The 17392-nt window shown below is 40.6% G+C and overlaps 3 protein-coding genes across 6 annotated transcripts in view; 2 read left to right on the top strand and 1 right to left on the bottom strand.

Annotated features, from left to right (window-relative positions):
* scara5 (scavenger receptor class A, member 5 (putative)) overlaps window positions 1-3494 on the top strand; it is a 45777-nt gene extending 42283 nt beyond the window's left edge. The window contains exon 9 of the mRNA XM_061243229.1: window positions 1306-3494. Within this exon, the coding sequence (XP_061099213.1) occupies window positions 1306-1439 (134 nt within the window). The 3' untranslated portion in view covers window positions 1440-3494. The remainder of the gene's footprint in view (window positions 1-1305) is intronic.
* Window positions 3495-6986: 3492 nt separating this feature from the next.
* Window positions 6987-11891, top strand: pbk (PDZ binding kinase). Its single transcript, XM_061242286.1, has 8 exons — window positions 6987-7134; window positions 7647-7728; window positions 8029-8113; window positions 8344-8483; window positions 8787-8956; window positions 9617-9746; window positions 10806-10982; window positions 11540-11891. Exons 2-8 carry the CDS (start codon window positions 7671-7673, stop codon window positions 11773-11775), a joined length of 996 nt encoding a protein of 331 aa, XP_061098270.1. The 5' UTR covers window positions 6987-7134; window positions 7647-7670; the 3' UTR covers window positions 11776-11891.
* Window positions 11892-12351: 460 nt separating this feature from the next.
* On the bottom strand, window positions 12352-17392 carry esco2 (establishment of sister chromatid cohesion N-acetyltransferase 2). 4 transcript variants are annotated; one of them, XM_061242282.1, is made up of 11 exons: window positions 17271-17392; window positions 16044-16119; window positions 14941-15952; window positions 14746-14824; window positions 14611-14647; window positions 14370-14496; window positions 13896-14027; window positions 13645-13734; window positions 13421-13564; window positions 13058-13242; window positions 12352-12726 (listed from the first exon to the last, which is right to left on the bottom strand). In XM_061242282.1, the coding sequence occupies exons 2-11, from the start codon at window positions 16097-16099 to the stop codon at window positions 12594-12596; spliced, it is 1995 nt and encodes a 664-aa protein (XP_061098266.1). In that variant the 5' UTR covers window positions 16100-16119; window positions 17271-17392; the 3' UTR covers window positions 12352-12593. The 4 variants fall into 4 exon arrangements, with proteins under 4 accessions (XP_061098266.1, XP_061098267.1, XP_061098268.1 ...); XM_061242283.1 differs by lacking the exon at window positions 17271-17392 and adding an exon at window positions 17064-17259; XM_061242284.1 differs by lacking the exon at window positions 17271-17392 and adding an exon at window positions 17111-17259.

Here is a 17392-nt window from a genome sequence, read left to right as displayed (position 1 = left end):
TTCAATCTCTTACTATATGTAAAGGTCAGTGAACTTCTCTGACTCCCATATCAAGTTACAGTAAAATTTATTGAACTAAACAAGAATAATATGGCGAAGAAAGTCTTGGCAAAATGAAAATAGACACTGGATTCTCAAGAGAATTATCGCTGACTCATACAGGAAAACAGTACTAATGAAAACCAAACTCTGAGGAGGAAGATAAATCTTTGTGAGTTAACCCCTGAAGGTCCGTGAGGGAATTTGCGATGGAGATTATTGTGTTATTCTTCCTCCTTTACTGTCTTATTCTCAATATCGTTCTCATGCATGCTGCATACCTTTATATTGCTTTGCGTAAGTTGCTGTATGCTATCCACAGTTACAGCCATGTTTGTGCCAATACTTTGTTGTGGCCAAGCTGAATCATATTTTCTGAGAATAACAATGATAACTTCTGTGAAGACTTTGTTTTAAATAAGATTCCTTGTAGTAGTAACTTTGTCAGATGAAATAGTATTCACCAGTCAGAATCAGCTTAAGACCTAGATTCAAATAACAAGTTAACAAATTAACAAAGTACTATAATCCCCGATTAAAATGATCCAAATTCAAGAAAGAGTGCATTGCTGCTTCAATTAATACGTAAAGTTAGACTGTCTGAAGACCTGGACTAGCACAGTAAAATTCAAGGATGTCATAATTTCAATCTTTAAATCATTTACAGTCACAATGAAAAACAAGCCAAAAAACAGAGAAAGGCCCCATGTGTTCACAGGGATTTTGGGTCTGTTTTGCATTTCGGTCATACCACAGAAGACCCAGTTTCAGCAGGGCTGTGTTTGTCGGATGTCCTCTCTGGTGGCTCTTGGCAGGCTTGCCTGGTGCTCGTGGGCCCAGCCGTAGAACAAAAGCACAGAGATTATCCAGACGTTTCTAGTCTCGGCACCCGGAGCGTTTCATCCCATTCCCAGATATCTGCCTCGGATTAGTACTTCCGAAAACACACTGCCGACACAAGTGTCAAAAATATCCCTCATCCTGGGAGGGGCCTGAGTTTGACGACATATTACAGCCCCATTTTTTCCCTCATTGTGCGTAAGCCCTTTAGAGCTTTTAAGACAAACACTTTTCTCACCCAACCTCTCCATCAGTGTTTTTTCTCCATGTACACTGTGTGCCGCGTGGTTTATGAACCTGATCTACACTGAAAGGGTTCAATCTATGGAAAGCAGTACTGTGTATTTTATATGCCGTTGTTGCTGTAGTTTGTGCGGTTTCTCAGCTGTTTCCTCACTGCTCCTCTGGCCTCCCCACGTCTCCCAGGTGTTGGGCTGATATGGATGGATGACGTAGCCTGTGCAGGGAATGAGGACACCATTCATCAGTGCAAGTTCTCCGGCTGGGGGAAGACCAACTGCGGGCACGTGGAGGACGCGGGGGTCACGTGCGCCATTTAGCGTCACCGCCTGGACCTCTGTGATCTCGCTTTAGCGCCTGTGGAGCTACGGCTAACAGACAGTGAGGTAGCGCATAGCGGCTGCACTACCCACGTCCCATGTGCAAGCGATTTAAGGGTGTCTCACAAACAGATTTTGACTTTGGGCTTCAAACATCCCACTGGGTCAGCAATCGCTCGTGTTTAGTAAGCCTTAGCGTTAGCTACAGCAGGTATTATTGGCGCCTACTGCCATAAGGAACCAACCAAAAGACGTAAATAAATACACGCCCAAGTTATGACAATTTCAAAGAACAGAGCCATCAAATGGCTTACATTACGATACATATGAGCTCCAGGTTCATTGAGATCTAACAAAGCTTGACGAGCTGTGTTTCATATTCAGAGCCAATGACCAAGCACTGTTTCTATTATCATTACCAAGACTTGTATACTCTCTTTGAACAGCTCATTTTGATTTTAATAAAAGTATTGCCAAACATTGTGACTGCAGCACCAGAAAAAGGAAAATTAAGACTTCAGTGAAGTTTAGCATTTTAAAGGAAATGCTGAAGGTTAAGTAACAATAACATTTAAAAGATATGAAGTAAAACAGACTTGAGCCAAATAACACGATTTTAAATTTTAAATAAAAATGTTAAGAAAAAAAATCTTGATTTTGTTAAATCTTTTTTCAGTTGTTTAGATAATGGCAGGAGAGGCTGATGACATTATGGTTTTTTTGTACCAAAAAGAAAAAAACAATACTGCAGAAAATATGGACCAAACTGATTTTATTTTGGTGCTTGTAGAGGTGTATTTTTGAGTGTGTAATGTCTGTAAACACATAATTCAGAGCTAGATTGAAAAAATATGAAGCACTGAATGGAAATTACTAGAGCAAATGTTGTGGCTCAGCTATAGTCCACCCTGCCTTTTGAATTGCACCATCTCCATTATCTACTGACAGTGTTTGACCCTCTAACCCCCCTCTCCATATGACTTGACAGGAGCCTTGTCCAATACACAGGGCCTGAATAACAATGATATTGCATCCTGAATCACACTCGCATTCAGTGGAGTCCATCGCCAGCAAAATTATATGACGGCACACCAGTGTGTTCTCATTAGCAATGCCAACAGCCAAAGATAACAAGTGTTCTTCTCTGCTTATTTTCACTCAAATTGTGTCTTGTGGGGGAATAAATCCTCTTTCTACAAGCTGGGAGGCATCTTTTCTTACTTCATTTTTTGTACTACAGGATACTTTTCCTAGAAAACATGTACTCTAGTGTTTTTATATGATTGCATTGCTGTAATTATCCTGGCCTATTTTCTCACATATCCAGATAATTCAATATGGTGGGAGAGATCATTCTGTGCAGATCTGCTATTGCTTTATAAATTTGGCATCTTGAATCCAGTGGTTCAGTTGAGCCAGATGCTGTTTTGCTGTACATGATTTGATTGGGAAAATATGATTCCTATTCAAGTGCCTTAGCTTCAACATTCTGAATTTACCATCACAATTTCCTTCTAAGAAATGGTTTAAACACCATTGTACTGTCTATGCAGACGAATTATAGTATTACGTAATATCCTTGATTAATCTAACCTACATTAGGATATCTCTGACCTCATTTAATGTTAAGAACTCATCTTCATCTGTGGTGGCACGAGCCAGCTGTTCCAGGATATTTTATGTGAGAATGTCAAGCTATTCATATTAAATGTTAACATCATTAACAATGGCACTGTTACAATGTCATTGTGACAATATCCAGAGAGACTCCACATTCAGTGAATGGCAGCTCTGTTGTCAACACACTTCCTTGGATAAAACAACATTGTTTGGGTGTTTGTTTTGTTGTACTGCAACTTTGCTGAAAATTTTGGAATCTGTCCAATATTCCTTCTTCAGTATTGACTGGCTTTATATACAACTGGTTGTTAAATCTGGCTTGGACAGTACATAAATAAATATATCTTATTTAAAATTGTATTTTTATTATACTGTATGCATTGCAAAAATGGCATGATCTGAAAGACATCTACTTGTGAATTAATCATTGTGAATATCAACCGTTCATAAACCATGGACAGAAAATAAAATACACATTTGTTAATACATGTGTCCTTGATTATTTATGATTATTGTAATGAGGATAGGCAGCTTATATACATAGCAGGCAGAAAAGAAATTCTAGCCCTGACATCAAGGGAGCAGGTTTAAAAAAATCATGTTGAAAACTGTACCATTCCCTGAAAGTGTTTCCATATGAATAGTGGAAAAAGGATAAATGATCCCCACCAAATCACCTGATGATGGCGCTGATGCATGCAAGTAGTTTAAAATATGTCAGCATGTGTTAGCCCATAATGTTAGCCCTTCATGATGCACATTAGAAAATTATGTTTACCCAGAAAGGTGAAAGAGATAACATAGCCTAACAGCAGGTGGGATAAACCGAATAGATTTTCCAACAGTCAATCAGAATAGGTACTTTTTATGTCTTATTCCTGCTTGTTATAATGAAAAAGCATGTAGCCATAATAATTTCCTGTGTGTACTATATACATCTCTGTTTATAATACTTCCTGTACATAACTTAGTAGTTTTCAGAGTATTAAAATTGTATTCAGTACTTTTACAAATTGACATACTTTGGCAGACAGTATTTGCCTGGGCATATTGCATTCTAACATGCGATTTGGACAGCTGGTGGCTATTTTACTTTTAACTGATTTTCAACTTCCTCTCAATGGATACAGATGAGTAACACATACTCCTTTATCTGAGGTAAGATGAAAACAGTTGGGGGATAGACATTTAAGGCACAACATTACCGATAGAACAATTATGGGTTCAGCTTATCTGGCACTCAGAGTTTAAAGGAGCCTTTCTCTGGCACTGACTTCAAAGACCCTGTTCCTTAATCAGCCCTGTGTGTGCAACTGAAATCACTGATCAGAGAGCTGGAGATTTATTGAGGGTTTTGTTCCCCCAAGGCAGTGGGCATGTTGGCTCTCTTTTCCAGCTGACTGGAGGGGTTGGAGGGGCTAAAACTGTTTGGCCCAGTCTCTGTAGTCACATGTTTGGATCACAGAGAAGGGGGCGATTGGGGCACAGAAGGTAGGCTCACAGCCGAGGACTTTGATGTGTAGATATAAATTCCTCTGTGATCATAGCACACTCCTGGAAAGGGTCAATTCTAAGCAAGACCTCTCCTTCTTGAAGGCTTCCAGGCTACGGCGGGAGTTGTGATCTCAGGATTATTGACCCCCGGCCTGCATTTGATGTAAACAAATGCAAACATGCAAATTAATTTTACAAGTAAAGATACTTGATGAAAAAGCCCTCCCCCTCCCACTCAAATCACGGATGAATAAAACAGTACTAAATACAGGCAAGAAGAGTAAAAAATGACATTACTGTAATTGATTGCAATTACATGTTACTTTGCTTGGGATGCACCAATGGGAGAGCATATTTAATGCTGTTATGGTATGCAATGTGGCAGCATATAATGGATTACTAATGTCTTTAGCTTTTCCTGGACATTTTACAATATGAGTGCCAATTCATAAAGCCCAATTGTGAGGCATGACCAGAGAATCCTGGCCCGTGCGGTGTTTGTTAAATGAGCCAGAACAGCTAACTTCTTAGAACCCAAAAATAGACTCTTTTTTTTTCAAAAGATGTGCCAGCTCTGATGGTTGAATAACAACTTAATGCCTGAACATTTAACATTGGTAGGATAGGATTTAGTCAGAACTATGTCAGGCTGTTGTTTTTTTTTACAGTCCTGAACCAAAAGAGCGCTGCAGGTAAACGGGTTGAGATCAGTTGGCCTGCAGCTCTGTGTAAACAGATGGAGCTCTGGGGTGAGAACCATTAATCAAAGTGACGTGGCTTTGCTGTGGCTCATTTGAAATACAAATGCCACATGAGACATCTTAAGAAATGCATTTAAATGTCAGATGAGATTTGATGCCGTTTCCTCAAAAATACAAAAATACATAAGACCATCATTGACAAAAAAACAAGGGCATATATTGCAAGAGGAAGTGTTCGAGAGAAAACAAAGGGACATGAACAATTGCTAAAACGCATGTGCTGCCTAAGGTTTGCAGGTCAGAGCCAAAACTGCGATGATTAGTCATGCAGCAATAATCCCAGATTATTATAACCACAAGCACCTGTGGGAAATAAAATGTAGGGGTTTTTGGATGTTAAACACAAAACTTCTTTGTTGTGTGTTACGTCATTGGTTTTAATGAATTACAATTGAATGTAAAGGTATGCACATAGCATCCAAGAAAGCTCAGCCTTTAAGCATTTTCAGGAAAATGGCATGACTTTGAAAACAATAAAACGTGAACAAACTGTGTAACTAATGAAACTGCACAGGAGTATTGTTCAGACTGCATGCATATAATCCTCAAAAGCTTATATTTCTACCATACTGAATAATCATTTTGTGTTTAGATGAATACCTTAAATTGAAACCTTTGGTTTAAATTTGAGTTCACTTCTGCCATCTGTTGGCAGAAATCTTGCAACTGCTACTTATGAGCCTCAGACATCACACATAACTTTAAATGGTCTTACATATACAGTACATATACTATGTAATGCATATACATGGATTGTGTAGAAATCATATTTAAATGGTCTCATTTTTACAGCAGTGTTTAAAGTACAAAAAGCAAGGTAGGTACATAGCCATGAATCTTACACCACGTCAGAAAGAGTTTACTGGCTTACTATTTAGTGTACAGGTTGTATACAACAACATACTTAATAGTAAAGAAATAAGATGTCAGTCTCTCAGTGGACCTGTGACTTTGCCTGACCCCTGACTTTGGACTAAAGCCTACAGGCCAATTATTATTGTTCTTTGTTGTTGTTCTTTTGGCTTCTTCTTTTGCGTAAAACAGCAGCAGAAGACTTTATAAGTCTAATAAATACCTAATAAAGTGCTCACTGAGTGTATATGTTTTACTCTTTATCTCCACTGCTCAGAAACACAAACTAACTAAGGTACCACTTTAAAGTACTGTAGAGTAATCAATTGTTCTTTGTTGCCTTGTCGAAACCTTTCTATATGCACTTTTTGGTAACACCTTACTTGAACCCCTCGCCATAAGGCTGGCATAACATTGTCATACACATGACATAACTGTCACACAAGACGGCATAACAGATGATGTCAGTTGATGTCACATGATATAAAACGGTTAACATCTGTAAATGTTATGAAAGATGTTACAGTCATAAAATTTACAAATAAAAGTAAGAATTTTATGTTATTTGACACAACCAATGGCGAGGGGTTAAAGAAATGTTGCCAACTTTTTTGTAAATTGCAGAATACCAGATTTACGTTTCAGACTCAGCTAGTTCAGCTGCGCACAGTTTGTCCTTCTGCTGTCACTATACTCTCCCAACGTAATCCTAAATTCACGAATATCCGTGTACAGCCGACGCTGCGCATTTACTCTGATTCGTATACCATATGGATTCACTGTTGGGGTGTACAGATTGCAATATGTATCACCACTTTATATAAATACTTGTTACGTTGCGAGCGCAGACTTGCGCAAAATTGATGTCGTGATTACATACGTTTAGTTTTGAAACTTGGCGCTATTTGCCGTGCACAGAAAAAGATCTGCGCTTATCCTGCTAAGCAGATATACAGCTGTATTACCAGGTGAACTTCACATTTCTGAGATTGAATGCTGTTTTTACTTAATTTACGTTAACGTATGAATTCGTTGCTCACAATGCAGAGCTTAATGCGTTTAATGTCATGTTAGAGGGAATCCATTTCTGTAACAGACTAGACTAGGCTACTGTGTGTAGGCTAACAAGTTAGCTAGTTAGTCATCTAACTTGATCAAAGTTAACATTATTGCTAGCTAGCTAGTTATCGGCATTTGATTCAGGCAACGAAAATATGTATTTGATTACTCCGAGTTTGTCATCTAACGTTAGCAATCTAGGTCTTCGCATACTTACCTAATATAATTATACGTTAAGTTACTTAATCTATATATTTGCTGAAAATATTACGTTAAAGGAGACATACTGGAAGTTGTCACTCACCAACAATAGCTAACGTTAGTTTGTTCAAACCGTTAAAATGTATCCTTGCTAGATGGCAAGGAACAACAATAGTCAAGTTGCGTTGTGCTCATGCAGTGATTCATTGTTTCTCATCAGATAATACAGATCTGAAGACAGAACATGGAAGGAGCAAGTGCTTTCAAGACCCCTTGTAAACAAAGCGGAGTGAGGACTCCCAGTGCGTATTCTTTAACTTTTAATTCTGTCCTTAATTATATTAGGTAATATGATTATGCAGTAATAAAACGGTAACGGTAACAGTTATATGCTATACGGTTACATTTTTTGTCGGTAACGTTACATAATATGTTAACTTCACTAGCTGATGGTAATGTAAAACGGTGACATGAGTAGGCTTACTATTACTGTCCAAAGCGTTTCAGTTTGACATTGACTAGTAGTCCTATTTCCCAAGAAGCTAGCTAGTAACCAGTCTGTTTTACTTTGGCTGTTTAAACCATTTTATCATATTCTCCAGTTAGGACACCGATAGCCATCCCCGCGTCTCCTTTTATGCAAAAACTTGGATGTGGAACTGGAGTGAACGTGTATCTAATGAAAAGGTATGTTTACTGGAGCAGAACCTTGCATCTCTCAACCGTATTGCAGACGTGGAAGTAAATATAACAAACACAAATGTATTTAATGGTGGAAACATGCCTTATTATAATATATTTATTGGATATGCCCATTAATCGATAAACTACTAACAGATACCTTCTTGTATTCACGTGTTGTACGTACGATTTGTCACATTTCAACAAACTAAACATCCTACCATTTGACCTTGCAGAGTTGGCAAACAGACTCACTCCCCTTGGGCCATCAAGAAGATCAATAGCAGGTGTGCTAAAACAAATCTGGATATTTATCAGAAACGGCTTTCAGAGGAAGCAAAGATTTTAAAGGGCCTGCACCACCCAAACATTGTTGGTAAGCTGAAAATAAAATGAATAAATGCGATGGCTCTGCTTGCTCCTGATCTCTGTGATTGTATAAGTATTCAGTGTTATATACCCCAGTATGTGCCGCAAATAAAACCAGTTGCTACTGATGATTGATGATGAAAATTTGTGAAACCCGTCTCAGGGGACAACTGTAACACAAAAAAGGTTTCTGTACTGTTCTTCAAAAGCCTTTCGACTAGCCAGACAGTAATACAAAAAAATGTATATGCCATAAACACGAGAGCACTCCTTGTTTGTAAGAATCGTTTTGCATATTGTCTCAATTCAGGATTCAGAGCTTTTACCACTGCTAAGGATGGCTCCAAGTGTCTGGCCATGGAGTATGGAGGAGAGCAATCTCTGAACGATCTGATCGAGAAGAGAAATGAGGAAGCGGGAGGTGCATTCCCGGCCAAGACCATTGAGAAGGTGGCCCTTCATGTGGCGCTTGGGCTCCAGGTACCTGGCTCTTCAGTGTAGACAAAATGGCCGGTTTAAATTTCCCTCTGCAAAGCAGTCTTGTTAAATTTAGAATTCTTTCCCCACATATGATTTTGAAACGGCAAGTTTCACCAAGTTTATACCCATGCCTTTTTTCTGCTGTCTTTAAATGTAGCACGTTGAGCATTTGTTTGGTCAAAAATCCATTTGCAGAGGACAAAATTTGCAACTGGAAATTTGGGGATTAAACATTTGGAGACTGTTGTTGACATTTGCCAGTTTAGTTTGAAACTTTGTAACTTCGTGGGGCAATGTTTCATATTTTAGTCAAGAAAAAAAAGGGGGCCTCTCGGCTTGTGTTTCTAGTTCTTACAGCAACTTTTCTCTGCCGCGATGTGCCCCACTGCCAGGAATCAAAGCCTGGTCCTGTCTGTAATTGATTGTAACCTGGGAGGGATGGTGTCTCTTGTGGTCAGTCGGTCATCTGCATAAGAAACCAAAATGAACCCAGCTGTTCTGTAACATAAATAATGGTTTCTACTGAAGGATTTTCTTTGCTTAAAAATGTTATTGTTTGCAGATGTACTTGCTTTTGGATTCAGGACCACTATGTTTTATGCAACATGTTGTTTAAATGGTACTGTAGAGCATGTTTCAGACAAGCATCATCTCTTGCAGTATCTTCACAATGAGAAAAAGCTTCTACATGGGGATATGAAATCATGCAATGTTGTCATCAAAGGAGACTTTGAAGCCATCAAAATCTGCGACGTGGGTGTCTCCCTGCATCTGGACGAGAACATGAAAGGTAATGAATGCTGTTTCTTGGTAGCGATAATTGTGTTGAAAGTGTAAATTCTGAAGGCCCACAAGTGAGAAGATCAGGTCATATTTGCAGGATATTAGGGAAAACTAAAGTCCACACATGATTCAGAATAACACACTGTGCATTAGCCTACTTGCGGTCAGTGTTCTGGCCTTTTTCTTATTACTGGTATACATCTTGTAGTCGAGATGTGCATATAAAAATGACACGTTTATAGACTCCCCGATTCAGAGATGTATTTGTCCGTATAACTTGAGTCTAAAATACATACAGTTTATATGTTTGTAAAAAATTCTGTTTAGCAGACTGATTTGCAACCAAATTGAGTTTAAATTTATTCCATTTCAATTCTCTTGATCTCTTGAGGCCTTTTTGTTAAAAATCCACCATGTAGCTTTTCAGTCCAGTAAACATTTAACAAACCATTATTGGAGAATGTTGAAGTTCGTGGGCCAGATGGCTCAAATGCCAAGAGGGACCTCCCAAGCCATGTATTCTGGACACTTATTAGAACCAAAGCCAGGTTTTCCCTCTTAGAATGAGTGGATAACAAAGCTCAAGGAGTTTTCATATTCAGACCACCACAGCGATGTGGAAATGGGCTCAGGAAAGATGTCAAGTAATGTAAGCACAAATAAAATGTGCTTATGAAGAATAATGCATCACTTGGGTGCATTTGGAAACGGCTCAATGAATTTAAGGTTTGTCTTTGTAAAATGTATAGTTAACTGCCTATGATGTATGCATTTATGAATTTACAGAATACAGCAATGAGAAATATATTTTTCTGCTCCCAGAGAATTTATTGAAGAGTTATTGTGCCCTTCAGTGAATTCTGTCTCTGATCATTCAGGCTATGCTGAACTCAAAAATTGCTGTAGAACACGATAATGTTACATTTGTAAATGCTACATTTAGCAGTTTGTCAGCCTGCCACAAGTGTAAGTGTATTGCTTTGGTGCATATAATGCTTTCCAAGACTGAATATTCTGAAACTGAGGTTCCGTTCTACATGCAAATCTTTTTCTTTCCACTCTGTAGTCAGTGACCCCGGTGTGACCTATGTTGGAACTGAGCCCTGGAAACCCAAAGAGGCCCTGGAAGAGGATGGGATCATCACAGACAAAGCGGACATCTTCGCTTATGGGCTGACCCTGTGGGAGATGATGACCCTTTCCGTTCCTCACTTGGAGATGCTGGAGAGTGAGGATGATGATGGTAAACCTACTGATCAAGTAGTGGCAGTGTTTTGCTTAGGTTGCCCAGCTACATCTGCTCAGAAAGTTCTAGATCTTCCCAGGTTACTTCTGGCCCCACAGTGGTGGAATTACCGTTTGTGGATGTCAGAGCAGCAGTCTTTGACCACTTTCAAGCGCGGACTGAAAACTCTTCAGGCTGCACCTTTCCCTCCCTACTGCACTACTATGATTACCCATGTGTATGCCATAGCTTATAATGGCACTTATGTATAGTTGTTGTAGCATTCGGGGTATTCTAGCTGCCAACCGTGGTATGCTAGTTAGTAAGTTGATATACTCTTCAAGGGTTCAAGTTGTATCTGTGACCACTCTAGGACTCAGAACTGTACTTTCCTTTCACGTCCTCAACGCACTTGTCCCCATGTTTGATTTGCATTTTATTGTACGTCGCTCTGGATAAATGACTAATGTAACAAGAAGTTACAACGTTCCTGTTTTCCCGTTTAGGTTTGAAACATCTTTGTGTAAAAACGGTGGGAAGCTTAACGTGACCAGGGTCTTTGTTGAAACTTTCAGACGACTCTTTTGACGAGGCGGACTTTGACGAGGATTTGTATTATGAAAGCTTGGGAACGCGGCCGGCCCTGGACACAGAAAGCCTGGGGCCTTCCTATCAGAGGATGGTGGAGCTCTTCTGCCTGTGCACCAACGAAGACCCCCGCAAGCGGCCCTCCGCCGCACAGATCGTCCAAGTGCTCCAGTCTTACCAGAAGGTGGACGACAAGAACAATGACGTCATCATTATTGATTAAAAGATGATTACAGAACTGTATACTCAGAAAGCAACTTTACATCTTTGTAGCCTTTAGTGTTATTTTTGTCATTTCTTTGTCCGTCTCTTTGAAATAAAATAACCTTATTTACATTATTCCCTTTGGGGTGCATTTCTTTATGCGGTGATATTGTATCCAAAGGAAGTACATTTATGGTCCTAAATCAAACTTTATGAAAGAAATGTAAATTTACTGAAGGGCTCCACAGTGCTCCCATTTTAGGAGAATTTGTACCTGGAAATTGATGTGCCAACTAGAAAAGTAATTTACAAATCCACATCAACAAATTTGGATGCAAAGCGTACAAGTGAGATTTTGGGCCAAAATTGGTATTCAATCTCAAGAGCTTTCTTTTGATACAGGTAGCGACCAAAGAATGGCACATCATTTCTCCTTTCATCCTTGGTTCGCTCAAATATTTGTTTTTGCTCTGCCGTAAAATTTTGAAAATGGCACTTGTGCACCAAACCCTTGATAGAGCCCCATTACTTTACCCATCTGTTGAGACTTTCGGTGAAAGTGCTTAATCGTTCCTGAAATACTTGTGCAAGCCAGTTGTGTGATAAAACTTTTATTTCAACTATTTACATTTGTAAAATTGTGCATGTACAACAATGCGCATACAAGCTGTTTTAAGAATGCAAAGAAAGGAATCAGTCTTCATATTAACAATGCCACTTACACTTGTACCTTCAATTATGAGCTAACATCATTGTAGGCTACAACTCCTATCTGAACTAATTTACAGATGCAGATGTGTCTGATTGCTTTCAAACATTTTTTTTTTAATACAGCAATTAGCCAATAAAGTTATAAACCAAAAACGTGGGTGTTTCACAATATTTTGTGGCAAAGAGCTTGCCGTCTGGTGTGGGATCAGAAAAGGCGATTTCCTTCTTGGTGAGATGGCTTCCATACATGAAGGTGTTTCTGGAACAAACATTGCAAAGTCTAGTTAGCCAAGACAATAGTCTCATATTTGTTATAAATACATGATAGAATATAAGGGAAGAGGTCTGAAGCCAGTGCTATGTTAACCAATGTGCAGTTCCTGAACCGGAACACATGCCCAAAAATTTTAATTAAGATTCTTCTTTAGACATCTGCACTTCATTGTTAAGCTACAGTGCAGATGTTTCTGCACTTTGTTTGAAAATCTCAAGCTAAATATTGCTATATGGAAGGTCCCAAATTTCATTTTCTGAAGAAGTGGATTATGGGCCATCTCTCTTGGGGCCCAGCACCTGAGTATAACTCCTACCTTGCAGTGTCCACCAAGCGCGTGGCGACGCCCCGTCTCCTCATCAGGCTGAACACCCAGATCCGGCTAATGCCACAAATGGCCGTCTCTGGAGAGGTGGAGCAGCACCAGGCCCTGTGGTGATCCATGAAGTCTGCTTTCGTCATGTCCTTGGTTCGTTCTGGTTGCTCCAGTACCCTGAAGGCCTGTGAAACCACCACAAGATAACATCAAATTAAATCAAGCATCAGAATCCGTATTCCTCAATATATTACACAGCCCATGGGCACATTCTCCATGTACAAAGAGCAGGAACCACATAAAAAGTCCCCAGTTCTGTTCCAGTAAACTGGGTCAAACCTCAGTAAACCTCTACAGCCTTACCTGTCTGATGTGTTCAGTGATCAGGCAGCCGACAACCATCTTGTTAGAGTTGACAAACAGGTACGTTTTAGCCTTGTTGGGACAACTGAGAGAGACCTGTTGAAATCCTAGTTCGTTGTCTGCAAGTTTCCGGACCTCTTCTGCCTGAAAAGTAAATGCTGGTAAATATTCCAAAATATTTAATGTAAAAATATGGCGCATAAAAATGAGGCTTCTCAATTGACCTTTTTAACGGCATATTTTGGATCTTCAGGGAGAACCAGTATGATTTTTCCATCCCAAAATTCAGCTACCACTCGCTCCTTCTTCCAACCCTGGAGCAAAAATATGATAAACATCAAATGCACAAGAAATCGATCGGGACTGAAGCCATTTTTCAACAAATGTCTGCAGCTTTGGTTCAGTTATGGAGGGAATACAGTAGGAACACAGCAACAGGACTTGTGCAGGGAACTTCTTCGCAATTCGCAATTACCACAAACTTGATACTGTCTAGAATGCGCTGGTGGAACTGCGTGTGCTGAAAGTTGTCCTCAAGACAGTCCGCGCTATAGATCATGCCACAGGACGCACACGTGGTGGCACCAAACTGCTTCTGGCCAGCGTCCTGCAGGGAACACAAGACAAGACTTCAGCGGAGTGCAAACCACAGCCTGGCAGTATACAGCAGTGGTGCCCAATCATGTGCTATGGAGGGCCGAGTGTATTCAGGTTTTTGTTCCATCCAATCACCAAACCTGCTGATTTCACCAATTTGTTCCCCACTCTCTGGTTGAATGTGTGTTAATTAGTGATAAGTAATTGGTTGGAATGGCACATGATTGGGCACTACTGGTATACAACCAAGAAAATAAATCTTCCAACAGCAGTTCAAGATGGCAAGGCCTTTAAGGTCCAATAAACTTTTAACACACACCACATTTGCGGCATTCAGAGCAAAACTACGCACAATGATTAGCTGGTCGGGCGACTGTTTCTCCTGATCCTTCTTCCGGAGGGTCCTCGTTGTGGCGACAGTCAGTGCGGAAGGGGTACTGCACTTTATTGGGGAAGTCAGACTCCGTTTTTTCTGGTGCCTTAATGAGGAAAATAAACATTGCAGTTTTGTTTAGATTTGTAAAATCTGTTTAATGTATTTTGATAAATTCTTCCAGTAATATAAAAAACTAATAGTTTATGGTTACTCTTACTTTCTGGAACCGAAGATGGGGTAGACTGATGGAGATTCTGAAAGAATTAAGATGGGGGGGGGGGGGGGAAATGTAACTCAACTTGACATTGGTTCACCTCATAATACACCTCATAATCCATTAAGAACACCCTACCTTCAGGACTGCACTTTACTACTGGCGAATGGATGTCACTGATGTCAAACACCGTGTCTGACCCCTGTGTGCTGTAGTCCTGGAAACAGAGGGTAAAACTGCACTGAGAGATGCCTGAGGTTCAACGGGGGAGGCAGTATGATGCATGCAGTGTGCACTGCTGAAAAATGAGCATCAGTGTTTATACACAATTACCTGGAAGCTTGTGTCTGTTACAGAGGACTCAAGACTAGAGGGGATACTGGACCTCCTCAGAACAATCTTCACTTCCTTGATTAGCCCGTACTTCTTTGACAAGGCAGGAGGTGACAGGATTTCTGGGGTTCTTTGCTCACTTTGAGCTTGCTTCTCCTGGACACAGTTAGCAGGTCTGGGCTCCTCAAGGTTTGCACGTTCGGCTGGTGGCTGAGGAACCTCAACCGGTTTCTTCACAAAAACGGCATTTCGCAAAGGAGACGGTGCCGACTTCTTGGGCTCACAGATTTGCTCCTTCACAGGAACCTGGACTAGGTTCTTCTCCACCTTAGGGACTGGCTTGTGCTTCGTGGATTTCAGAAGTGATTTTTTGTACATCGAGTTAGCCTTTTTCCCCGTGCTGAAGAAAGCAGCTCCCACAAACAGCTTTGGCTTAGGCTTGGCTTTCATACTGCAGAACATCACAGTGGGAAATGCACTCTGCTCTTTTTGCTTGCTGCCATTTTTGCTTTCGATCCCAGCATGGCTCGTCGTCAAAGATGGCTGCTTTGGGCTAGTTGTCAGAGATAGAACTTGTTGCTTTGGGCTTGTTATCACAGATGGGGGGGAAGCAACCTGTTTGTATTTTTTTCCGTTTCTAGCTTTCGGCCTTTCCGCAGGCTTTGGGGGACTGGGGGTGCTGGATTTGCTGCTGAGGGGTCTGCTATCATTTACTTGCTTTCTCTCCAGCGGCGTCAGATAGAGCACTTTCTTCTTGCTGTAGAAGCACCCTGTGCCTACAGAGGCCTTGAATGGGGATGCTCTCTTGGGAGAGCCTTTCTGTGGGGACAGCTTGTATGGGTCCCTCGGTGCTAGGGGAGAACATGCAGTTGAGCCCCCTTTTCGTCTGGGCGAGGCAGACTTCTGGGGAGATGGGAAATTCTCCTTAATTCCCTGGGGAGACTGTGGCAGCCGGGGAGACTTGCGCCTGAGGGGAGAACCTTCGTTTACAGCGTGCTTCTTTGCTGGGTTGCTAGAAAGATGAAAAAAATATATATGAGAATACACCTAAAGTTAAAACAGCAGTGATTAGACACTAGACCGGCGTCATCGCAGGAGCTTACCTGTCAGAGCTGACAGAACAACGCTTCCTTTTACCGGTTGTACAGTAGGGCAGCATTTTCGGTTTGGACTTTCCCTCTGTAGGAGATAGAATATAGGCAATACATTTAAACACCATTTTTAGGCAAAATAAAATGGTTGTGTTCTGGCTTATGCCAAACGAAGGCAGAACCAGGAAAAGCTTTAACGTAAACATTTATGCCAGCAACAACTGAGTTTAGCGAAGTTCTGAGTTGACATCTCACGCAAATTGTTAGTCTGAACATCCTATTTCATCAATTGACCACATTTTCTCTGTTAAATATCACTTGTTGGCGGAAGACTGACATCACTTCAAGTTAAATGATATATTGGATGACAAAATTAGAACCACAACATTTAACTTAATGTTAGCTCACTGGGTTAAGTTCGCGAGCTAAGTTACCTAGCTAGACATGTGAATTCTACTTTGCGTATACAGACATCCAGTAAGAAAATAAGCACGTGTTTGGCGGGACGTTAGATATACGTTAACGGTAATTAAATAAATATAGCCTATAAACTTAACGTGACGAGCGTCTGTCAATAACAAATGTTAGTTACCTAACTTGGAACTCCGCGCCAACTGAGACAGGCGAGATCTCAAAACTTGGCGGGAGATTACCGATCAATTTTTAAAACGAATAGCGGACTGGCTGGAGAAAAAAACCCCACAATAAACCAAGCGTATGTTAGCTCCTATACCAAGTAATACAAGTAATGTTCCACCGAGTGTTTGTATTATTTAGGCTTGTTTGCAGCTAGCTAGCGAACTAGACGTAGCCAGTGCGCTCTTACAGCTAAACGTCTTAGCTAGCAATGTTAGATAGCCACTTTGTAGCTAGCTCTACCCTGACAGAGTTCGGTTGACAGCTTAGTCAACCAGCTAATAAATAACGTTTCAAAGTCAGCATGCAGATGAAGCGAATAAGCGGGACAACCAGTTCACCAAAGTTATAGGAATGCCAAAATCGACAATACCATAAGATAGCTAGCCAACTTGCCTGTGACCAAACACCTCGGATTTCGTTCGCCTAGCCAGCCAACTTGCCTGTGACCAAACACCTCGGATTTCGTTCACCTAGCCAGCCAACTATTTAGTCAATAAACACTGCAGCTAGCAAACTAGTCAATGTGAGTGTAAGTAAACTGACATAAGCATATATCTGATTTAGTTTTGGGAAGGTAAACACACGAATAGCCATGCCTACCAGTCAAACGGTGACTCCGTATCCTTGTTTAAAATCGAGCTGTTTCGAATAGCGCGCCACCAAAACTCTCAATCTAACTATGGCCGTGACGCGTTTTAGAATGGGAGGAGTTTCTGTATAGC

This window comes from Conger conger, chromosome 5, assembly GCF_963514075.1.
Source record: "Conger conger chromosome 5, fConCon1.1, whole genome shotgun sequence".
Taxonomy (NCBI): domain Eukaryota; kingdom Metazoa; phylum Chordata; class Actinopteri; order Anguilliformes; family Congridae; genus Conger; species Conger conger.
This window is presented reverse-complemented; position numbering and strand designations above follow the sequence as displayed.

Bases quoted from the DNA above. Each gene is read 5' to 3' on its own strand.
- esco2 (XM_061242282.1), bottom strand. From the start codon at position 16,099: ATGCTGCCCTACTGTACAACCGGTAAAAGGAAGCGTTGTTCTGTCAGC. The intron at 14,497-14,610 runs GTAAGAGTAACC...TTCCTCATTAAG, and splicing joins CCCATCTTCGGTTCCAGAAA to GCACCAGAAAAAACGGAGTC. The intron at 13,565-13,644 runs GTCAATTGAGAA...TTTACTTTTCAG, and splicing joins CAAAATATGCCGTTAAAAAG to GCAGAAGAGGTCCGGAAACT.
- pbk (XM_061242286.1), top strand. From the start codon at position 7,671: ATGGAAGGAGCAAGTGCTTTCAAGACCCCTTGTAAACAAAGCGGAGTG. The intron at 8,484-8,786 runs GTAAGCTGAAAA...GTCTCAATTCAG, and splicing joins GCACCACCCAAACATTGTTG to GATTCAGAGCTTTTACCACT. The intron at 8,957-9,616 runs GTACCTGGCTCT...CATCTCTTGCAG, and splicing joins ATGTGGCGCTTGGGCTCCAG to TATCTTCACAATGAGAAAAA.